This window comes from Miscanthus floridulus, chromosome 2 (genome assembly GCF_019320115.1).
Source record: "Miscanthus floridulus cultivar M001 chromosome 2, ASM1932011v1, whole genome shotgun sequence".
Taxonomy (NCBI): domain Eukaryota; kingdom Viridiplantae; phylum Streptophyta; class Magnoliopsida; order Poales; family Poaceae; genus Miscanthus; species Miscanthus floridulus.
The window spans coordinates 139,079,692-139,104,913 of record NC_089581.1 but is presented as its reverse complement, the minus strand read 5'-3'; the positions used below and the strand labels follow the sequence as shown (position 1 = coordinate 139,104,913).

The following is a 25,222-nucleotide window of genomic DNA, read 5'->3' as shown; positions in this document are numbered from 1 at the left end:
AACGGATAGATTCTCAATTAAGAATGTAGAAATTACAGTAAGGAGAAGGGGCCTATCACCTACGGTGCTTGCTTTAGCTTTGTGTGCACTGGCGCCTTGTTATCGCTAAGTCGCTCGTTTGCACAAAGTCACATCTCACGAAGATGGCTGCCACCGCGGATAAGGCATCGCGACTAGCTTCACGCGGCGTGGCTTATGTAAGGTCAATTTGGCGACAGATACATCTCGGTGATGGACTGCTACTTTCTTAGGTCCTTAGATTTTTAGACCATATATATCAAGTGGTATAGTATTACATATTATATATGTATATGGGAAGGAACCCCTTCCTTTTGGGGCCAGAAGCGGGTGACACTTTGCCTCACCCCAAAACTGGCCCGTAGTGCTTTATAGCCACACAACCACCTATAAATATATGCATTCTAATGACTAATGCTCACACAACCCCGCCTGGGTTACAAGCTCATGCTACTGAGCTCGGCAAAAATTATATAGGTGTGCTGAAGACCACGGCCGTAAGGACTGAAGACTCAAGTTGTGCAGAAGCCTAACAACGGATACCCATGGCACCCAAGACTGTGTGGGGGTATTTCTTTATCGGTTATATCCCAGAACCATTGCAGGCATGTTCTTTCTTGTATCATCTTTCTTTTACTGCAACTACACTTTTTTTTTTCTATGCATAATTCCATTCACAATATACATAAATGTTGACCATCGTCTCGTTTCCAAATTGACATCATCATCGCTAGGTTTTTCTTTTTCGGAAATCATCGTTGCTGGTTTTGAAACCAACTATACATACCACCATCTCTATTATAATAACAACCCCTCCCCAACACCGCCAGCAAACACACGTACCGCACCACCATCTTGTAATATTTTTTTTATAAATTATTAGTACAACATGATAATAAATTACATAAGTTGTATCTTAAATAACTTCATACATTTTGACTGAAATATTATATCAAATAAATATTGGTAATTTAATTTTAGGCACTCCATATTTTATAAAATAATACTACTGCATATACAAATATGTGATATACGAATTCAACATGTTGAATGAAACATGCAATATGAGTCGACTGTCTATACAATTAATTGTAAGAATTAAGAGGGACATGATTGAAGTCTTAGCTAGCTATCCTCCCCATGGACCACGAGGAGAGAGACGGGAATCGCGATTCAGAGGAAAGTGACAGTGTTCATGCACATGTATCTACGCGTGCGTTTCACATGGATATAGACACAACAAATCAGGCCAGGAAACGTATATCTAATACGAGAAGTATAAAAGCCAAGCTGCTTGGAGGGCATGGAGCCGTGTAATACTAAAATGAGAGCAGGTAATATATGCATCTCTCGGGTGTTTGCAAGATAGTGACTTAGTTTCATATACTAACTCTACAGATGTGGCAAGAAATACTTGAAATAAATATCTTTAAAAACAGCCGCCTTTAGGCCAAGTTCAAAAGAAACCAGGAGATTCAGAATAATTTTGGATGGCACCTACATGAGATAAAAGAACAAATTCCTAAGTTAAAAACACAATGCCTAAGACAATTGGTTGGGAAATCTACAATACATAATGTTGTTATATACGGTATCTGAATTCCAATTTTGAACTACTAGTCCATAACGTGTGCTCTCGCACGGGTTCGAATCTAAAAATACATGAGCATTAGTTATTGTTTAATACATCTAACTCATAATTATACTTATCTTAAATCGTGTGCTTTTCTCTTTGTTCATTTTATAGATGTAATAGATACATTATAGTCTCTATCTAGTTGTGATAAACTTATCAATTACCGATCTTTTGTTTTTTATCAGTATCTAAAACTCCCTCTATGTATCTTGAATATGCATTTAGTCGAAACCTTATGTTAAACTATGGTGGCTCTTGCTGCGGCTCATATCTTAAGTCATTATGAATCTAAATTCTAAATTCTCAAATATTACTCTTACTGATTGCTACTGAAAAATAAAGGCAACATCAAAATCTTCTCCATGGTGTACATTTTCATCCTCTCTAAGTTCCACAATGTCAACATCAAAATCTTCTCCATGGTGTACCCACCGAGTATATGTAGCTGACCATCCATGGAGATAAACATGGTCATGCACATCTTTCAGACTCCGTGAAGACTGATTCAGACAATTGCGACATGGGCAACGTATAGCATCATTCGGACTGAATCTATCTCGAACAAAAGACATAAACTGATCAACACCTGCAGTGAACTCATCGCTGAACCAAGTAGCACGAATCCATGTTCTGTCCATCTTCTGAATGCAAAAAAAAATTAGGCCTAAGTAGCTGAACAAAAGCCATGAACTGCTCTACCAATCCTTGTCTAAACATCTACTGCTCTACAAATTGCAAGCAATGGGAGGGGACAATACCTCTAAGTAGCTGAAGTAGCCACCCTAGCATGCCGCCGGTGCACACCGAAGCAGCTACGCTGCAGCAGGTGCCCACCGGAGCAGCCCGCTACGCCGCCAGAGGAGCTGCCCGCCAGCGCATCCCGTACCAGCTAGACTGCTAGAGCGGTTCGCCGGAGCTATCCGCCGGAGAGGCTCGCCGTAGATGCCCGAGAGGCATGCCGCCGGCGGAGAACCTACTCTGCAGCAGGTGCCCGCCGGAGCAGCCCGCTACACCGCCAGAGCAGTTGCCCGCCAGCGCATCCCGTACCAGCTAGGCTGCTAGAGCGGTTTGCCGGAGCTGGCCGTCGTAGAGGCTCGCCGCCAGCGGAGAACCTACTCCCGCCCTCTGCCGGATTTGGGTTGGGTTTGGATCTGGGGCAGCACGATTGGATTGGGTTTGAGTCATAGAACTGATTCAATAAACGAATAAGAAAAAAAATTCATCTCTGAGCATGACCAAAGTCGTGTTCTGATGGTAAGGCAGCTTGACTCTGAGTGAAGGGTGCTGGGTTCGATTCCCAGGCACTGCACATTTTTTTAATATATGAATTATTCAAACAGATAATAAATTAATGTTCCCACTCTATAACACGTCTAAATTCGTAGTGTGATGGTAAGCCATCTTGCTTGGGAAGTGCAGGTCCTGGGTTTGATTCCTAGGCACCGCATATTTTTTTTAATTTCACTTTTATGACGAAAATTTCGGCTGACAGGTGGGACCTCAACGGTGAAACTACTGAGCTTCACTTCTATGACGAAGTTCACAACATTTCTATGACGATTTCTTCTACTTTGTCACAGTTGAACAAAGGGGTTGACGCCCAAACCGGTCATCCATGACGAATAACGAAATTTCGTCATTGATGAACCTTGTTCAGTGACCAAATTTGGGATCGTCATACCCAAAACGTCATAGATGAAAGGATTTCTAGTAGTGTTAGGTCATAGACTGCACTCTCAAGTAGTTTGATGAAATAAAAAGTCATTTAAAACCTGCACGACATTGCCTAAGATCAGTAAGAGAGTTTGAAGAGAGATCTGGGATGGGTAGCAATGCTAACATCAATAGTGTATTAATATTTAAGCTTTATAAAAACTACGTATTCCAATGAATCACAAATGCCACGAAGATATAGTCACCTGCACTTTGCACTAACCTCTCTGCTTCTCAAGATGTTTGAATTTTCTTATAAAAGAACTATATGTGCAATAATGGTTACACTATCATTACAGATATGTCAAATGTTTTAGTTAAAATGTATAAATATATCTATTGATAATTTTAAATAATTTGTTAGTATCATTAGTATATGAGTTGTCAAGGAAATATTTTCATGATTGCTAAAATGTAACATATATATATATATATTTATCTCTATATAAATTTCCCACCTTGGTCATTATCAAACATAATAACAAGCCACTAAAACTTTGATGTTCTTTTTCTATATATTTCCCAACTCAGTCATTATCCAACATAATAAGCCACTAAGCCATTTTAAGTTTGACCAAATTTATACAAACAAGTACTAATATTTATGATACCAAATGAGTATTATTAGATTTATCATGAAATATATTTTTATAGTCTACCTATTCGGTGCTGTAAATATTGATGGTTTTTTTCTATATATTTGGTCAAACATTGAATACTTTGACCTAGTACAAACCTAAAACATCATTTTTTTAGGGACCGAGGGAGTATACATTATTGTATATATCGGATGGTCCTATGCTGAAAAATTGCATGCACCAGACCACCATATATTCACTAGATCATCCTACGTTCAACATGGCTATAATTGCACATTTTGGCCATAACTCCTTGCATTGAACTCCAATTTTGATGACCTTATACTCTAAAGAAATATTATGAAATGCTCTAGAAGATTCTAAAATCTATGTTCAATTTGAAGCTATGAAAAACTTAAAAAGAGCATCAATTTCAGCACATCTTGAAAAGTCAGACTTCATTGATTGTCTAGTGCACATGATTTTTAACGACCAAATTGTCTAGTCCATTGAATTTTTTTAGCCCTAGAATGACCTAATTTTCTAGTGCTAACACAATTGTCCCATTCATTCTTCATTTCTAGTGCTAACACAATTAATTATCTGCTTTATACACAATCTAGACCGTATGACCACTCGGTGTTGTTTTCTTTGTTCTGTTTTTATTTTTTTTCCCAAACTTTGCTTGTTCCCTTGCATCCATGGGACCTAATATAAATAAGCCTCTGAAATCACATCTAATCAAATATGTTAGTCCAAGTGATCATGTTGATGTTGTCACTTTAATCACCGAAACCGCAAAGTGTATATATATATATATATATATATATATATATATATATATATATATATATATATATATATATATATATATAGCATAGGCCATATGTTGGCTACAAATGATCCACTGTCTCTCCTCTATAACGCATTGCTCAGTGGAACCTTCTAAAAAATAGCATGGATGTCAATTTCTCGTTGACATTTCAGAGTGATTTGTTATGGACCATTGGACCATATATACTAGTATATGTCCTTCCCATTTCCTTGCAACATTATTATTCCAGTACTAGCATAACTAAAACCTTAGTTTGTGTGATGAGTTATGAGTTATACAAGGTATATGTAGCCATTGGAACTTTATTATATACTCCCTCAGTTCCAAATTGTAAGTCGTTCTATCTTTAATTTTCTGATACTATTAGAACAGGGGGGGGGGTATTTATTTTTCTATGTACCTATTTTCAGATAAATCTATATAACATGTGAGCTGTTGTCTTGCCTCTGCTCTCAATTGGCAGATTTCAGACAAAAAGATGACGGAGAGAGTCATGGAATTGAAAGGGGAGGTGACTTGTCTTTTTGAGGCTTGCAAGGATGACGTGGAGAAAATGAACCTAGTAGATGTAATCCAACATCTGGGAATAGATCGCCATTTTAAGGAACAGATATACACAACCTTAAACAACATTCAAGGAGCTGAATTCAATAGTTCAAGTCTTCATGAGGTTTCCCTTCATTTTCGCCTGCTAAGGCAGCACGGGTTTCGGGTTTCTGCAGGTGATCTCTTAATAGTCTTATGTGATATTACATGAACACTTAAGTACTTACAAAAAAAGTTATCTTACATTTACATTGTAGATCAATTCGGTAAGTTCAAACAAGAAGATGGGAGCTTTACCAGTGACATAACTAATGACGCAAAGGGCTTGTTAAGTTTATACAATGCAGCTAACCTTTTAAATCATAACGAGGAGGTACTTGAAGAAGCGCTCCTATTTGCAAGGCGACATCTGGAATTGATACAAAGTGGTCTCAAGTCCCCTTTAGCAGAACAAGTTGGGCGTTCCCTTAGAATACCATTACCAAGGAGCTTGAACAGGCTAGAAGCAGTATCTTATATCCCAGAATACAGTGTCGACCCAAAGTGCAACCCTGCCATATTGGAGCTTGCCAAGCTAGATTTTAACCTCCTTCAGCATCTTCACCAAAATGAACTGAAGGCAATTACTCAGTAAGTGTTTTAGACATTGCGTATGTATATGATAAGTGACAACTTGGACTCCTTCACACACAATTTATTTGCATGAACACAAATATTCAAAGATATCACTGAGGTTTGAAAGTTGCAGTGGATGTGTCCCATAACTTATTCTATGGCCACTTTAAGTTACCGTAATGATTGTACTAATTTACGAGATTACTATAATTCCTCCCGAGTAATTTATATCCAAACGTTTCTAGACTGATAAGTGATACCTATACCTACCTAATTTGTACCAGGTGGTGGAAGGACCTTTCTGAAGACATTGGACTAGAATACGGGAGGGATCGGATTGTTGAGTGTTACTTTTGGGCTTATTGTGTGTACTATGAGGAAGAGTACGCACGTGCACGGATGATCCTCGTCAAGTTGCTCATGCTAACATCTTTGTTAGATGACACTTATGATGATCATGCTACTTTGGAGGAGTGTCGGGAGCTCAGCGAGGCTATAGAAAGGTAGTTTTCAGATCTCTTTTCCTTAGCCTTCACTTAAAAGAAAAGTAAACATCCCATAAGGATAAGATGGTGTGTTTTTTTTTTTTTTTTTTTTTTGCAAAAAGAGAGAGAGAAGTTGGTGTTTGGTGTGAGTTGAGGATCATTTTATCAAAGAAAAAATAGACCATATAACCACCGGTAGCCTAAATGATTGGCATAAATGCAGATGGGATGAGAGTGATATTTCTCTTCTGCCTGAGGACATAAAGAAATTCTATCTCAAGGTGATAAAGAACTTCACAGTATTTGAGGATGAGTTGGAACCACATGAGAAGTACCGCAATGCTTACGCCAGGAAAGCGGTACGTACTGAAAAGTAGCATATCCCCTTTTAGCTGATGACTCTACTCGTTGTCTTCCTTTTTATAGCACTGCAGAGATTGTAAACCTTATTACGTAAACCTATCTTGAAAGGAAGTGCACAGCAATTAGCCAGTTCACTGTAGCACTGATGAGGTTGTGAATTTGAAAAGTTTCACTACTATAGAGTCTTCATCACCATCGATTCGTAAACCCCATCGACCATCGTCATCGGGTTTTGGCCCTTGGCGGTGAAGCTGTGAAGGTCGTTGGTGATAATCATGGTCATCACCACTGGTTCGCAAGTCATAAGTCACATTTTTTCACGCACGTGTGGGTGAGTGCTCGAACCCACGACCATAGACCTTGCACGTACCTCCACTAACCACTCCACCCCAAAGTCGCTTGTGACTTAAGGGCAGAAACATTCCCCTCGTATTCACTCTACCGTATTTTGAAATGGATATTTCAGACCCTAGATGAATTCAAATAAAAAAAGTTTCAACTAAAAAGTTTTAGATTAGGTCGAGATGAACAACTTTAATTGTAGTCTTTTTTCATTCAAAATCGTTTGAAATTTTGAATTTCAAATTGCGAGAACTTGAAACATTATTTTAGAACCACAAATGGTTTTAAATGAAAAAGTGATGAACTACAAAGTTGTACATCTTATCAAGACATACAACTTTGGCTTTGGTTATTTATTCATCCGAGTTCATTTGGATATTTCACAAAATATGAAAACTTCAAATAGTACATTGGGATCATAAATGGTTTCAAATGAAAATGTAAACTACAAAATTGTATATATGATCAGGATATACAATTTTGCTTCTGGCCATTTTTCCATCCAAGGTCATTTGAAACAAAATTTCTCCTTTCAGGCTAGTTGTAACTAGTTACAGCTGATATGGTAACGAACATTTGAGGGCCCTAAACAAATTCAGGTGAAAAAAGTTTCAACTATAAAGTTGTAGATCTCATCGGGATCTAGCTACAACTTTGGTTATGGTCATTTCTTCATCTGAGTTTATTTGGACAATTTGAAAAGATTGAATTTTAAAATATGAGAAGTACAAGCAGAATTTTGGGACTGTATATGATTTCAAATGAAAACGAGTTCAACTACAAAGCTATAGATCTTGAGATCTACACCTTTAATATAAGGTTCATCTTCATCCAACTTATTTAAAAATATTATTAGTTTTTATGTTGCCCCATGGTTATCACCACCTGTTTGTGTACAAACAGTTGGTGAAAATGGATAGATTTTCACCGCTAGTTGGTGGCACAAACAGGTAGTGATAACCATCACCAACGGTTTGGGTCAAACTAGGGCGAAAATACCCTTGGTAAAAATGAATTCTGTAGAAGTCTTTATTGCATCTAGAATAGAGCTATTTTCAGAGGTGGAAACTGTATGTAGCTCATTTTTCGTCGAGATTCAAGTTATCATGACAATGACAATGACACCTGTATGATTCTTCTCGTAAATGTTAACACTGTTTCCTTTTTCTGGCACATCCAGTTCCAGCGTATATCCAAAAGTTATCTCCAAGAAGTGGAATGGTGCCACCAGGGTTACATACCAAGCTTCAATGATCATGTGAACGTGTCCACTATATCGGCAGGTATTCAACTGCTAGGTGTTGGGCTGCTTGTGGGCATGGGTGATGTAGCAACCAAGGAGGTATTCGAGTGGGTCATTGGCAGCAATAATGATGTCATAAGAGCATCTGCAGAGGTGACACGCTTCATGGACGACATGGCAGATTTTAAGGTATTTATTTTAATACACTAAAAGTTACTTCATATTTAAAGGCGGAATGAAGGGCTTTAATTTAATCTATTGGATATTAAAAATTAAAAATTAAAAATTGGGCGAGAGGCTAGATAGGTATCTTGAAACAATATGGAAAGACAGATTGATGGGGCTTGTCTCTTTCAAAAATGAAAAAGGAATACCTCTATTGAGACATCATATAGGTAGTTTTACGAGCTGTTTGGTTGTTAGGTTGATAACGCAAACGTAAATAAACTAAACCTGCAGACGTTACGGCAAGAGAGACGATTTGAACTAATTTCATTTACAATTGTGTTACTGGTGAACGAACCAAACAGCATCTTATATGACAATACATCAACACCAATGGGAAGAGGGCCAGAATTTTGGCGACCCATATAGATTCCTTGGAAAAGGGCAACACTCCAGTATTGAAACAATCATGAGCCTGACATCTAAAAATATAGAGTTGATTTCACAGTTGATTGTGGGCCAAAGTAAAAAAAAACTAACCATTGTAGAGGAATTAGTTGGCATTGCAAATAAGAAATAGGCCTCTTAAACTCAAGTTCAAGATGACTCAAACTTAGATGATCGGGTATACTGTATACACCCACACCCTCCCACACTGACTAGTTCCTTTAATTTAATTTGGGGCAAGGTCTAGCTATGTTTAATTTAATTTCATCATCAGGGTTGATAGCATTTTCTGTTAGATTCATTTCACTTAGGATCTTCTAGCCGAATTACAAGAACACCTAATTACCCAAACTAACTCTGAGTTCTGCTCTTACCCGATAGGTGTAGATGCGCCCCTAAGGCTGCTAACGTCGACATGCTTGCTTGATGTAGCAGGCATGTCGATGTAGGTTGTCGCTATAGTACCAGACGTAGGCACAGGAGGCTGGAGAGGCTGACTTGATCTGTAGAGCTACATCCATGCTAGCCCTAGTCCTTCATCAGTAGTTTTGTTGGGTATATATCTTCTGATGTAGGCGTGTAGCTGAGATCAAGCGCCAAGATGTTTCTTAGGTAGTGTATGTTGCCTCCACCAATCAGATCAGGGCAAGTACGTGGGACATGGAGCCAAGTCCCATACGGAGCCTCAGATCAATGCCAACATTTTTAACTAATTATTAGCTTCATGCATGCTTTTAATTTCACAGAGAGGAAAGAACAAAACGGATGTAGCCACCACCGTGGAGTGCTACATGAAGGAGCAAAATGTCACAAGCGAGGTTGCCCTGGACAAGATTGGGTCCTTTGTTGAGGATGCATGGAAAACACTAAATCAAGCACTCATTGAGAATCATGCTCTACTTCCGGTTGTGCAACGAGTCACCAACTTTGCAATGAGCATGATGGTAATTTTCCACGGCAAGATAGATCGTTATACAGACAGCGAGGAACTCAAGGAAACGTTGGAAAGCCTATTCGTCAAACATATTCCCCTCTACTAGATAGAGGGAGTACGACTGCAAAAAAAATTTGTCTCTTGAGAGTGACGCACGCTTCAGATAATATAATCTCTCGGTCTGGCTTCATGCATATGCGCTATATGTTTTCATAAATCAAAGGAACATATTTTTAGTATTTCTATGGATTGCTTACCGTGCCATCTATATTATGTGTGAGATGTATGTAATAAAAAAACCTTGATAAACTTGCGAGGATGTAGTCATTGTGTTGCATGGGAATCTATATTATGTTGTGTTTCTTCTTATGTATATCTCCATTTATTGTGTTCGTTGCAAATTCATTACATGGATTCCGTACGAGGAGAACCCTACAAAGAGGAGAAAGAAGAATTAAAGTAGCAAATGGAGTTGAAGCTATTGGAGATCTCTCTCTAGAATTAGATGATGGATTTAGACTTCAGCTTTCAGATATTCTTTATGTACCCTCTTTGCGTAGAAACTTGATAAGTGTTTCACGACTTGACGATGATGGTTATGATTGTCAATTTGGTAATGGCAAATGTCGGATCGTGTATAATAATAAGTGTGTTGGTCTTACCTTCCGATAAGACAAGCTTTATTTATTATCACTTTCTGAGAATATGAATGCTGTGGGCACTGAGAATGAGAATGTTTCCTCGTCTATGAATGCAACAAATAAGCGAAAGAGAGTGCATGATGTATCTTCGAAATTATGGCACTATCGTTTATGCCATATTTCGAGGGGGGGAATAGAGCGATTGATTAAGAAATCAATTCTTTCGCCTTTAGAATTTTCAGATTTAGAACAGTGCATAGATTACATAAAAGGAAAGTACGTTAAGAAAATAAAGAAAGATGTCAAACGAAGCGCAGGAATTTTAGAAATAGTTCACACAGACATCTATGGTCCTTTTTTGTGAAGAGTGTGGATGGTTATGATTTATTTATAACATTCGCAGATGATTATTCTCGTTTTGACTATATTTATCTAATTAAGAAAAGATCGAAAGCATTAGATAAATTTAAGATATTTAAGACTAAAGTAGAAAATCTGCACAACTTAAAGATTAAGGTAGTAAGATCCGACCATGGGGGAGAGTACTACGGTCGACACACCTCATATGGCCAAATTCCTGGACCTTTTGCAAGATTCTTACAGGAAAATAGCATAGTTGCACAGTATTCTACACCGAACGAGCCTCAGCAGAATAGAGTAGCTGAAAGGCGCAACCATACCTTAATGGATATGGTGAGAAGTATGATAAGTTACTCTACCCTACTGATAAGTTTATGGATGAAGGTGTTAAAAACCGCCATTCATATTCTTAATCGAGTGCCAAGCAAGTCGGTGCCCAAAATGCTGTATGAGTTATGGACAGAAAATGAACCCTCACTTAACTATTTACGTGTGTGGGGTTATCCAGCTGAGGCAAAAGTTTTTAACCCAAACATAGGGAAGCTAGACTCCAAGATAGTCACTTTCCATTTCATTGGCTATCCAGAAAAATTAAAAGGTTATCGCTTCTATTGTCCTGATAGACAAACGAAATTTGTAGAAATAAAACATGTTGTCTTCTTGGAGGATGATATGATCAGGGGAAGCATGATAGCACGAGAAATTAGTTTTGAAGAGAAGCGGGTATACGTGTCCACTCCTATGGTTCAGGAGCCATTCTTCACACTACCTATTGTTGCTATACCAACAGTGCAAGATACTATAGTAACAGTACCTGTTGTTAGTTCTCCTATAGAAACCATGAATGAACATGAGGAATCTGTCCTTCAGGATCCCCTAGAGCCCGTTGTCACACGTGAGGGAGAGCAACAACAGCCTCATATAAAACAAGCGCCATCTAACGAGGCCCCTAGAAAGTCTCAAAGGGTTAGGAGATCAACCATTCCTGATGACTATGAAGTTTATAAATGTGAGGAATTTCAAATGGAGGATGATCCCACCTTATTTGAAGAAGCCATGAGAAGCGCTCACTCATCCAAGTGGCTTGTAGCCATGAAAGATAAAATGAAATCAATGAAAACCAACGATGTTTGGGACTTAGAAACAATTCCTAAAGGAGACAAGACAGTAGACTGTAAATAGGTCTACAAAATCAAACATGACTCTAAAGGGAACATAGAAAGATTCAAAGCGCGACTTGTGGCAAAAAGCTTCACGCAAAGAGAAGGTATAGATTATAGTGAGACATTTTCTCCAGTCTCATGTAAGGATTCTTTTAGAATCATAATGATGCTTGTAGCACATTATGATTTAGAATTATATCAGATAGATGTAAAGACGACGTTCCTAAACGGGGATCTAGAGGAAAATGTTTACATGGCACAACTGAAAGGTTTTGTTGTGGAAGAAAAAGAACGTATGGGATGCCGCCTAAAGAAATCTATTTACGGATTAAAACAAGCTTCAAGACAGTGATATTTGAAGTTTGATAGTACAATAAGAAATTTTGGGTTTCAAGAAAATATAGAGGACAATTGCGTTTATGCAAAGTTCAAGAATGAAAAATTTATTTTCCTAGTCCTATATGTGGATGACATTTTGCTCGCTAGCAGTGATGTTAATCTACTACTAGAAACAAAGAAGTTCTTGTTCTTGAAGTTTGATATAAAGGATCTCGGTGAAGCTTCGTTTGTTCTAGGAATAGAGATTCACCGAGATAGAGAAAATAGGGTTTTAGGATTATCACAAAAGGCATACTTAGAAAAAGTTCTAAAGAAATACAGTATGTAAAATTGTAAGTCTTCACCTGCTCCTATAGTCAAGGGCGACAGATATGAGGAATTTCAATGTCCCAGGAACCAATATGAGATTGATCAAATGAAAGCGGATCCATATAGTTCAGCTGTCGGAAGTTTATAATATGCTAAAGTGTGTACTAGCCCTGACTTAGCTTTGGTTACTGGGTTACTTGGCAGATTTCAGATTAATCCGGAATAGAACACTGAAAATTAGTAAAGAAAATTTTGCATTACTTGCAAGGTACAAAGGGTCTTATGCTAACGTATAGAAGATCTGATTTCCTACACATAGAGGGGTATACATATTCTGATTATGCGAGAGATACAAAAAATCCATGTCAGGATACATATTCACTCTCGCAGGAGAAGCTATATCGTGGAAAAACTCAAAGCAAATTGTCACTACATCGTCCACAATGTATGCCAAGTTTGTAGCATGTTATGAGGCCACAAAGCAAGTGAATTGGATGAAGAAATTCATACTCGGGTTGAAAGTGGTAAACGACATACATAAACCACTCAAGTTATACTGCGATAATAATCCAGCAGTATGTTATGCTCACAACAATAAGTCAAGTGGTGCTGCCAAACACATTGACATAAAATATTATATTGTGAAAGGCAAAGTCCGGGATCATATAATTAGTCTTGAGCATATAAGAACAAAAAAGATGTTCGCAGATCCGCTTACAAAAGGCTTACCACCCAGCGTATTCAGAGAACACTTAGCCGGCATGGGTTTAAGGGAAAGCATATGATTCCTCGACAATAAGGGCCTAGTTAAGAATCTGTTTCAAAACAGAGAGGTGCATTGTAGCTGTTTAATCTAATGGCAACTAACCATGATGATGAGACACACTCTATGCACTGATCTGTGATGGAATGGGAAAAAGATAAAGTAAGTAAGTTAAGTTTAAGTCATAAGGTGAGATTAAGGGGGAGAATGTTAGATTGATCTCTTCCAATTAGCCCAACGGCCAATTGGGCCCTTGGATCCGTGCCCTGATCGGGGACGCCTAACCGCTCCATGGTTGGTGGGCACCGTCGCACAGAGCCATAAAAAAGGGAGGTGAGGGCTGTGGCACAAGGCACGAGGTTCACTTGAGCCACCGACACCCCACCTATAGTCCCTAAACCATAGCCGATCTAGAGAGGAGACGTTGCCAGCGACGGGAAGCTCCGCCACCGGCCACCGCCGCCACCGTGACAACGTCGCCACCGCCGGGCTTCACCGCGCCACCAAAAAGCGACTCCATGGCCAGCTCATCTTCTACGAAGACGGCCGATGGTTTGCACCTCCGCAACCCCTCTCTCTTTCTCACCCTATCTTTAAATCTCGTATTAGTTCATGTTCTAGGACTTGCTGTTTATCCTAAATATCAATATAGATGCTAGATCTATGGCTAGATGATCCTGTAAAACTCTATCAGATATCATTCTTAAACTCATAATAGAGCTAGATTATTTTTTGGCATGCTTGCTTTGCTATAAAAAAATATGAGGCATATGTTAAGACAAAAAAAAAAACAGCTCAAACCATGTTTTCAATGAGCACCATACACTATCTGGCACAAATTAGCGAGAAGATGGCAAGATCTTACAGAAAAACAAGTCAGACACAGAAGGGCAAAAGAAAATGCAAGGATTGGATGATCTATTGTTAAAGGAATTGCAAGCGCTATAGAATTAAAACTCACAGTGGAGGTGAAAATGTGTTACTCCAGCAGCCGCTGCCGCTGCTAGCTTTCTTGAGTGTTTGCTGCAGCAGCAGCACTAGCCACAATGCTGCTGCTGCAATCACTTCCGAGCGGGCTGAAAGAAAAAATGAGGATGCACCGGATAAATGCAGGGTTTTCCTCTGTCAAAAAACTTAGAGTTGAAAAGTCAAAACATAAGCATCGGATCCTCTAACTCGCACACCGTTCATGGTACTGTTCATCGAAACAGTTTTTCTCTCTTCTCCGAATAAACTAGGAGCCAAAAGAAGTCTTTTGTGTTACTGTAGCACGGATCGTGGAGTCCGACCAAACAGACCTTTATATTTATCTTTCACTATAACTTGGCTGGAAGTTAGCTGTCAGTCTGAGTCACCGTGAAACATGCGTCGAATACTGGCTGCCGTCAAGTGCCGTCCGCTGTGGTGAGTTGAGTGCACTCAACCGTCTCGATCAAAGGGTCTCAGACAATCTGAGCAGTTGGCAATGGTAGGAACTAGGAAAGGAACTCACTGCCTGAACTGAAATCGGCAAAGCAACCTGACGCAAATAACACGATACAAACATTCGATTCTTCCAGTCCTGAACCCAAATCTCCAATCGGATCGCAGCCGGCAAGCGGCAAGCCATAAACATTACCAGCAGATATTCAAATCGCACTCGGTTGGGACCGAATCGTAGAGCAATCCGACTGGACGTGGAAGAGAAAATTTGAGTCGAATTCGGATCGTTCGTCTATATAACTCTTGGTGGTCGAGCAACGCCAAATCTAAGCTACAGCGCTAGGCTGTCGCGAGGTACGACGACATGATGGCGGCGGAGATGCTCGTGCTGCTCGCACAAGACGACAAGACGGTATCCCTGGCCATAATCCCGCCGGCGGCCGCGTCAGAGGCAGCGGCCACTTTCCGGCTCATCGTCGAGCAGAGGTACCGCTCCGGAGGCGACGCCAACGACGACGAGGTCGACGCAATGGAGGACGTGGCGTGCCGCGTCCCCGTCGGCGTGCAGCGCGCGGCGGCGGTCGACCGCGCGTTCGAGGACCTGATGGCCAGGCTCGACCACCCGACGCTGAGACCGGAGGTTGCACCAGCGGCAAGGGAGGCGGCCGCGCGCGTCCGGGCGAGGTATGCGGAGGAGGGGGCTCAGCTCGGCGGCGTCGAGTTCCGCCTCCGCGTCGAGTTCGTCGACTCGCTCGAGCCCGAGGAGGAGACGGGGAGCGACCTGGAGCTCGACGAGGACTCCTGGGAGCGCGGCTGCTGGTCGGACGGCGACGACTGCCGGCATGGCCAGGACCCAGCCACCCTCATCAGCGACGACGAAGACGGCGCCCAGTTCTCGGCGCGGCCGTACGACGGCGCCCTCGCGCGGGACGGTGGGCCGAGCGACGGGACGCTGCTGTTGTCGGGGTTCCAGTTTTCAGCTTCGCAGCGATGGGTTTGCATCGTTCAATGTTGGAGCTGTTTTTTTTTTTTTCACTCATCAGTTTTCAATTTTTCATATGCGGATCTTTTTCTTTTTTGTACAAACAATGTCACGTTCAAAGATGCATCTCCAAAATATGCACTGCACTTGTCTGCCCAGCAACAATTTACCTCCTTCATCGAAAATATACGTTCATTTATATTTGTTCAAGTCAAAAGTTCTATCTTATCATTAGTTACGCATGTATAAAAAATAAAAAATTAATATTATACATTAAAACATAAGATTAATGATAAGAGGCTCTTTTAAACTCAATCTCAAAATCATTATTTGAATTGTCATTTAAATAAAAATTATTCTCTATTTTTTCCACACTCCAACAACGTTTTATTTTATGCACGCTCTAAAGAGTCGGCTCCACTTTCTATTTTTGACTAGCGAGAAATCTAGAAATAGATATATTTGAAGATCTAATTAAAGAAATTATTGGAGATGTTTTTTCACCAAAATCTCTCTCTATCCGTTAAGGAGGATACTAGTAAGACGTTACTGGGATGTTTAATTAATGCTAAGACAAGAATCGAGTGGCCTTTACATTCTTACCCAACGGCTCTTAATTGGTCACTAGAGAAGAAAGGCAGCAATAGTCGGTCACGGGTGAAGCAAAACAATATTGTATCTGTTACATTAGCCATGTAGAAAACTAGTCATATTTCATATGCTATGCATACACTATTCGCCTAAACGGTTGTTTAGCCCATTTAAACACCGTGTAAACACTACACGGTGATACGCCGTTTCCGTTTAATCACCCGTTTACCCCCGTTTAATTGGCCGTTTAACTCATTTAATGGAACGTTTTGCCCGAATAATGGCTAAACGGTAGGTGACCGACTGTTTACCATTTAGCGTTTAGGAAAACACTGTATGCATAACAAGATGAACATTTCCAGGTCCAACAGGGTAAGATGTACAAATTATGCGAGGTAAGGTCTCCAGTATTTCTGGCAAAAAACTTTGGAACCAGAAAACTAGCAGTTTAAATACTGTAATCTAATACAAAAACAACTACAATTCACACCAGCTCCGTGAAAAAAGATGCAGCGTCCAAACACCTATAGCAGCTCATCGATCTGATCAAATTTTGTAGAACCACCGATCCATTAACTTTGTCGTCACTTGATAAGAGCCTCCATAGCTTCAAAGAAGAGAGGAACCATCTCCCTATTTGAAGTTTTGACTGCACATTTCACACCTGGAACACCAACCGCAGCTGTAACCTCTATAAGGAAGGGGATTCCGCGGGGCATCTTCGCGGACAGATACAGAACATCCATGTTTGCATTTTTCCGCTTGGCTATAAAGAACACATTTGATGCTGCGAGGCGCTCAACAGTAGCATCTATGCTGCTGATGACAGAGCCCGGGAATTCTTTTGTAAATTCGTTGTCATCAGGTAAAGATTTCCAGGCCTGCAGTCAGATAAAATCGCTTCAAACTTCATATGAAAAAACCAAACATGGGTGACTTGAATCAATTGTTGAGTGACTTAAATCAAATAGTACTGTGAGCAATGCACAATCACACGCCTTCACTGCCCAAACAAGAAAAAGAAACAGGAAAATCACACAAACATGATTGCACTTTTTACCTCAAGAAAACCAGCTCGCTCCATTTTTTCATCTTCACCAAAGAAAACATGCAGTAGAATTTTGTCATTGAAGTACCACACCGGCTGCTGATTATTTTTCACAGCAACCTGTAATAGCGAGTTTGGTGCACCAGGGCTGATATTCTGGAACGGTATCATTTGTAGAAGTGTCCTTGTTGATTGGCCTGGTTGCAGTGGAGTAACCTTAATCACAGAAAAACATCAAGCTCAGTCCATGAAACTCAAACAAAAAAGTTGGTGTAACTTATTGAATATAATAACTGTGGAACCTGAAGTGCTTCACCAGCAGTAAGACCAAATGTGTTCTTGTTAAACTGAATCATAAATCCATCTAGGACACCCTGGGTGCCATTCTCAAAAGATATATCATAGTATATCTGGCCATCACGCCGCGTTAGTTGTGCACTAATCTGCAGCCCTTGGCCTGTAGTCGAAGGAAGTAAGACAGGTAGAGGAGGGCTGCGAAAGTAAAGAATGAGATATCAATATGGTCAATTACTTGTACACGAGACACAAAATTGAGTGCCAGGGTAGAAATCAGGAAAAAAAAACATTAAAATTTTGCTTACCCGGAAGGTGCTGCAGGTTCATCAACAGGGACAATAGCATTGTCCATACCCATCAAATCACCTAAAAGGTCTGGCATTGCAGCTGGAGGTGGGGATGCAGCAGCCGGCTGTTTCACAGGTACATTAGAAGAAGTGCCAGCACTAGAGGAAGGTGATGCCCCATCAACTCCCTGGGATGGGGACTCTGAATACCCTGTTTCAGCTGTATCAGCAAACTCCTCATCATCAGCCCTAGGAGCTGCCTTAACACGGCTGACAAATGATTCTGGGGGCTTATGATAAACTGAAGAAAGGGTAGAAATGTTTGCTAGCAGCTCATCAAGAAGTGATGAGTCAAGCTGGTTGGAGTCATCACTGATCACAGGTTTCTCTGCCAAAACAACATCTTTTGCAGCCTGCGGAAAGCCAAGCATAGCTCAGTCGTTGGGTGGATATTTAATAAATCATCAGCTGAAAAGTTCAGACATGCAATACCTCAGGATCAGTGGACAGAAGTCGCCAGTATATGTATGCTCTGTCCCTCAAATCAGGATTATCTGTTTCAACTGTTGCATTATTGAGAACAGCCTACAGGTAATAGTTATGCAAATTAACAGTGAACTGGCGTTGAACAAGATTGCTGATCACAATATTGAGGATGAACCAACATTTAGAAGCAAGGAATTATAGGAGGAAGCAACTACTTGCAACAACAATCACCATTATTAACAGTGCTCTCAAGACATCAACATGTCATCCATGCAAGTCTGAGAGCCCATGATACCAAATAAGTAAATATTCAGACACCTTGAAGACTTCAACCGAGTGGAAAGCTGTCATGTACTCAATGATCTCTAAAGTCTAAACAACATTGCAAAGATAAGTAAACAAGCAAGCATCTGAAATAACAACCTGTATCATCTGTTGCGGCCCCTCAGTTGGCTTCTTAAGAAACAATTTAACAGTAGCAGTTAGCAGCTGCAGTTGAACTAATGCTGGTTCTTCAGGGAATGTTTCCAAAAAGCTCTCAAGAAGTTCATCAGCATTGTCAATTCTTTCAGCATATTCTCCAATTATCCAAATCATTGATGCCTAGAGAAATTAAGACACGTAAGTGAACAAAAATAAAATAATTATCCTAACAAAATACAATAAATTACTATGTGTGCATTGACTAAGACCTTAGCCTCTGGTTCATCTAAAGTATCCAGACTTTCACAAAGTGTAGCGATGATAGACTCATACCTGTAAAATTCAGTAAGAACAAAACAGATATTATATACACACCATTTCTTGTGCAGAACAGAAACGAAGTTCTTATAGTTTGATAGTTCCAAAATATACATCAAATTAATGCAGAAGCAACTCACGTGTTAGGGTAGCGTCTGAAGATGTCTTTGATAACAATTATAGCTTCCTGAACAACATAATTAACTTTTATCTTAATCAGCTCAAGCAAAACACTGATGCACCTTTCAGCAGCTCTCTCCAATTTAATTGCACATCTCCCAATCGCACGAACAGCTTTCCGCACAAAGTCAACATCAACCTCTGTGGCATACTCCTTGAATTCCAAGAGCACCTACAAGAAGCTCTGTCAACGCTTGAACAGAGAAAAGTTACCCAGTACCAACAGAACTCTTAAGTCTCTCATAAGATAAACATGTTGGACAGATTTAGCGATTGAATTTCAAAGTCTAGGTATTGAAACACTGTCCCTGGAATACTCTCTCTTGTCGATTTCTGTACTTCTCTATTGTATGAAGTCACAAAGAAAAATAATAAACTAAAATTGTAGCTGAAAATGATCTTTGACTTCAACCAAACATGAGCTAGAATCAACAGTTGCATACAACAAAAGAAAAATTGATTCTGTACCTGATCTATATTTCGATCTGAGGCAAGCTTTATCATAATCTCCAGTTTTTCCATCTTGACATATATAGGGTCATTGTACTTGCAAAAGAAAACCTATAGACAAATGCACTATTGAGTTAGAGGACGCCACTGGTATGATTGAGGAATAAGAGCTAAAAAATTGTCACCTTAATCTCATGAGCGAGTATTGTAGGCCTCTTTTGAACTATCAGATTAATGTTCCTCAAGGCTACATACTGAATTTCAGGCTCTGCTGACAAAAGAGTGACAAGAGGGGGAGCCATTTTCTTACAGAGATTCCTAACTACATCCGTGCTCGTAATGAGCTCCATTTGTAGAAGGATTATCTAAAATCACACAGAAAAAAAACATTAACAAAAGCTCCAATCTGGTACAGAACAGAATAACAAATAGACTAATATTTTAAAAAGAAATAGCCAACAAAAGTATTTCAAAAAAAAAAAATGGTGCTATGTTAGTAGATACAAGAAGGGCTGGCCTGGTGTAAGCGGTAGAGTCTTACCGCCTGTGACCGAAAGGTCCCGGGTTCAAGTCACAGTCTCCTCGAATTGCACAGGCGAGGGTAAGGCTTGCCACTGACACCCTTCCCCAGACCCCGCACAGAGCGGGAGCTCTCTGCACTGGGTACGTCCTTTTTTATGTTAGTAGATACAACCTCCGTTCCAAATTATAATATGTTTTGGCTTTTCTAGATACATTGCCTTTACTATATATCTAGACATTGTGGATATCTAAGTGCATAGTAATGTATCTATAAAAGCCAAAACGTCTTACAATTTCAAATGGAGGGAGTACATGACATCAACTAGTCTAATGACAGTTCTTATAAAAAAATAGTCTAATGACAGTCTACCAGTCCTATTCACTTGAAAGGTCAAGAAATAAAGAACAAATCCATGGCAAAGGCACCAACAGTTCATCATGATATAAAATGATGACAAACCAAGAAACAAGCGTACAGTCCATGCTACAATGCAGTGATGACGGATGAGGACTGAGAAGTACATCTATAGACACCTTGCCAGTCAGTAGTCATAGTAAGTTACAGTTACTGAACAAGCACATAAACAAAACTGCAGTACTGCACAAGTCCTAAACCTTATGATATTTCGGTAGATGCAAATCAGGTAATAATGTACCTTGACAGCAGAAAGAACAACTGCACAATTTGCATGTTGGAGACGGGGTGTAACTCGTTCCACTATGTTTTCAGCTTCCCTGGCATCTGCTGCTTTGTATCTTGACAAAGAATCCAAAATGAAGACTTGGCCCCACCTGCATGATTACCAAAATGTTAAAGGGCTTGATTTGGGTAAATTACCAAGATATTCAAAATTAAATATAGCCAAGGAGTGTGGTGTACTCTGTGCATTCATTCAGAGCTGTCAGAAGCTTTGACAGTGTATGGCTGGTGATTTCAAAGATTGGCCGAACACTACTATCTTGAATCTCTGCCAGAGCAGCAACAGCATTTGCAACAACCATAGGATTATTGTCGGATATTAAGTCCTTAAGGGCCTCCAAAAATCCTCGGTCCTCTACTAGCTCAGCATTTATATCATAAAGTTTAGCAACACAAATAGCTGCAGTCTTCCGTACATAGGGATCATCATCCTGAGGGAACAATTTACATACATTGTCATTTAGATCATTAGATGGAAGAGAGATCAGCTTGATTCAACAATGTTCTAGAAGAACGAAAAAAGACCTTGAGGCATCTTTGAAGTGGATCACAGAGATACTCTGTGATTTTGTCCACACGGATACAACCCATTGTCCTAACAGCCAAAGCACGAATCAATGGGTTTGGGTCTTGCGAATCCTGCAGAGGTTTCATGTCTCTGATTATATGATATCTAAAGGTCCTATTTTGCATACAGTAATCTTCTTTTCCTGCACAAATGTTAATTGCGAGTATGGCTAGACTTTCTTACCTTAACAAATGTGTTCACAGCAAGAATGGCAAGATCAGGTTGACTTTTAGCATAGTTGATGAGATACAAATATACTAGTTTCTTGAGCTCCAAGTTCTCAGTCTGCATGCAGTTCACAACATCAGTGAACAATGATGATACATCTTTTCCTACAGTCATGGCAGCAATCACTTTCTTGACAGCATCTTTTCTCTTATCCTGCAAGCCACATTTCAGAAAAGGTCAGACATCAGGAAATCTGGAAATGCAGAAATGTAAGTAATAGTTCTAGATTGGTTTCCTTTTGCAGCAGCAACTGTAATTTTAACATCACCACAATACGTAGTACCTAATTTGACCAAAAGTGTACATGGTCCAACTACCACATTACATAGTACACTTCTCCCCCCTAAATGTCAACAATACAGCCTAAAGTGTACATAAATTGGAAACGTGAATTTTATGATTTATCATAAATCAACTAATCTTGTGACACAGTGACAGCATGTTGTGTGTGCCTCTCTCTTGCATGTGTTTTCGATGTTTGTTTTAGACATACACATCATTTATAGTATATGTGAAACACTTCGATGTGTGGCCAAAAAGGACAAGTAGATAAACAGGGAGTCAGGGAGACAACTTTTTGGCATCACCACGGGGTATAAAAGGGAGCTTAAATTCACTAAATACCAAAGCAAAAAGATGTAGCATGTACCTTCTTACAACATGTAAAATCGGTGAGATAATTAGATAAAACTAGAACACACTGTGTCAATATTTCACATGACCACGACTACGCACAATAGCGTATAGATCAATAACTAAAAAAACCACTGAGAAACAAGTTTCAGTTATACAGTATTTGCAGTTTACAACATGAGAATATATTGGAAGCAATTAGAACATATTATTATATATGAATGTGTTTGCTGATCATGTATATGTGGGGATAAAAATAATATATATGCCCCTACTGTCCCTGTGTGAACTACTAAAAATAATGTGTTTGCAGATCAACAGCTTAACCCCCTGTTAATTCATCTTGGCATAGGATGAAAGAATGAGATGATTCAAAGCTGTCCCAACTGGGCCTCAGAGTCAAGTTTCAGAAGGACCATAGTTCATTCCATTCGTCTCCAATTCAGACGCGTTTCAGCTTAAACACCCCGATCCAGCACTGAATTCTGCAGATTCCATCTCATTCGTAACCAACATAAGACAGAAATGTGCACTTCCGGCGCAAAATCCCTCCCACAACACGACCGAACCCCACGAGAAAAGCAACCGAGACCCGCAGATCTAGGAGTAGACGCGCCTGGAGCCCCAACGTCGCGCCCGGATCTGGATCCGCGCGCAGCAACCAATCGACAGGCGCGGCAGGGCACAGGAGGAGAACAAGGTAAAGCGAGTGAGGGCGGAGACCTTGTACTGGGAGTTGAGCTCCTCCTTGAGCTCGGGGATCTCCCCCTTCTTGGTGGTGGAGAAGTACTTGGAGTCGTGCCCGCTCATCTCGTCCGCCCCGGCGAGCCGAGCCTACCGTATCCCTGTGCACGACGCTCGCCGCCTGCTCCGGACGCCGCAGCGGCGCCGGTGGTCACGGTGTGGAGGCTTGTGATCTCGCGCGCGGTGGCGGGTGGTTGGGGCAAGGAGAGGCTGGAAAGGAGTTCAGGGATTTTGTCGATTTGAGAGGTCGAGAGAGTGGTCGACGGCGACGACGGACGGTGGAGATCTGATCGGCAGCTGCCGTGCCGCTAAATCATTTTCGTCTTCTTTTCTCCCCTGTGACTTTTTAACCTCCGCGTGTTAGCTACAATGACTTTCAAAAAGAATTTTTCATTATGACTTTCAAAAGAAATTTTACATGAAACAGGACCCTACATTTCTATATATAAAAACTGTATTAGAGTGTCAAAATTCAAAAATTTAGAAGAATAATTAGTCACATGCAAAATATGGTATCTTGTTCAAAATAAACATAAAAAATAATTAGATACAAACGTGGTTTTTCAGTTCCTTGTTTGAACCAACATCATTTTTTCATGATTTTTATTTTCAGCTTATTAGAACAAACTGTAAGGTAAAAAAATGCGATCAAACCAATCGTGTATTAATTTTTAAAATGGGTATATAGTCCATCATATTCTACATACCTATTTTGAATGAAAAGATATGAAAATGTTTAGTGCAACTTTGTAAGTGCATCTTGCCCTTTAATGGATTTTGGTGAATTGAATAACAACATCATTAAAGGTCTAACAAGTTTGTTAAGTGTTGAACAGAAAATTGAGTTTATTGCATACACTTATGGATTGTGGAATGAGAAATGTATATAAGTTCAACAAAAAGACAAACTTGATATTCCATATAATGTTCAAATCAAGGTCAAAATTGTGTTGGAGGATCATGAAAACAATATAGTTTAAGAAAAAGACAACAATGCAAATGGAGTTGATGAAATGGCTTCTATATTGTGGGATATCATAGTATCATGAGAAAGCAAGTATATTTGACAAATGGCAAATGAGACATGAGTTGATAATTTTGGATTGGTCTCAATAATGACTTGCTTTGCATGAATAAGAAGAGTTTGATAGTGGATTAGCTTTAATCAAGGATTGAAGAATGAGTCAAGAGTGCATAAGTGAGAAAATATCAAGCAAAGGTGAAATGACAAAAGGAGACAATGTATAATGGATATAAAATGTTCTCTACATTGGTTTGCTTGTATGGATAAAGATTTAGAAAATCACTTTGCATTAATATGATCAAGTTAGAAGTATGAAGATAGAGATTAAAGTGAGTGTTAGGAGTGTCAAGCCAAAATAAAGAGGATATAAGGAATCGTGAATTGGCTTGACCATATTGATGTTGATCCATATATGTCTCTATGCGAGTCAAACTAAAGCTTGATTGATCTCAATATTCATATCTAGAAGATATTGTAAGGATCATAATATGAAGAAATGGTTTTTCAATGGATACTTAATATGATGTGACTTGAGGATGGCTTGATAAGGTGAAGATAGCAAGGAAAGGGCTTCGAGGGACTAAGCGAAGGTGAAGGGTAAGCGATGGCTTGAGGACCGAGATACCATGGCTAAGGTGAAGAAGAGAGTACTTGCATTGAGTTGAGGAACTAATCGATCTATGAGGAGTCATATTGTGTTGAGAATCAAATTATTAGTAGAAGTGACTTGAAGCCATGAGGTGAACTCATATATATGGAAATGGTTCAAGTCACATGCTCAAGGTATGTTTGCTCAAAGAGAGGAGACAAAGTTGATTGCAACT

General features: G+C 39.8%; 3 protein-coding genes across 3 annotated transcripts; 2 read left to right on the top strand and 1 right to left on the bottom strand.

Moving 5' to 3' along the window:
- The first annotated feature begins 373 nt into the window (after positions 1-373).
- Positions 374-10,494, top strand: LOC136531093 (alpha-copaene synthase-like). Its single transcript, XM_066523817.1, has 7 exons — positions 374-623; positions 5,244-5,502; positions 5,584-5,956; positions 6,226-6,444; positions 6,650-6,785; positions 8,312-8,563; positions 9,733-10,494. The coding sequence occupies exons 1-7, from the start codon at positions 564-566 to the stop codon at positions 10,024-10,026; spliced, it is 1,593 nt and encodes a 530-aa protein (XP_066379914.1). The 5' UTR covers positions 374-563; the 3' UTR covers positions 10,027-10,494.
- A 4,786-nt stretch (positions 10,495-15,280) lies between these two features.
- On the top strand, positions 15,281-16,148 carry LOC136537152 (uncharacterized). The gene has a single exon (XM_066529211.1). It carries the CDS (start codon positions 15,282-15,284, stop codon positions 16,146-16,148), a length of 867 nt encoding a protein of 288 aa, XP_066385308.1. The 5' UTR covers position 15,281.
- Positions 16,149-16,827: 679 nt separating this feature from the next.
- On the bottom strand, positions 16,828-23,636 carry LOC136539852 (beta-adaptin-like protein C). The gene is made up of 15 exons (XM_066531848.1): positions 23,354-23,636; positions 21,953-22,150; positions 21,727-21,840; positions 21,382-21,632; positions 21,158-21,293; positions 20,165-20,344; positions 19,998-20,090; positions 19,490-19,701; positions 19,301-19,364; positions 19,032-19,211; positions 18,615-18,707; positions 18,141-18,535; positions 17,841-18,030; positions 17,551-17,754; positions 16,828-17,371 (listed from the first exon to the last, which is right to left on the bottom strand). The coding sequence occupies exons 1-15, from the start codon at positions 23,438-23,440 to the stop codon at positions 17,075-17,077; spliced, it is 2,694 nt and encodes an 897-aa protein (XP_066387945.1). The 5' UTR covers positions 23,441-23,636; the 3' UTR covers positions 16,828-17,074.
- Positions 23,637-25,222: the final 1,586 nt, after the last annotated feature.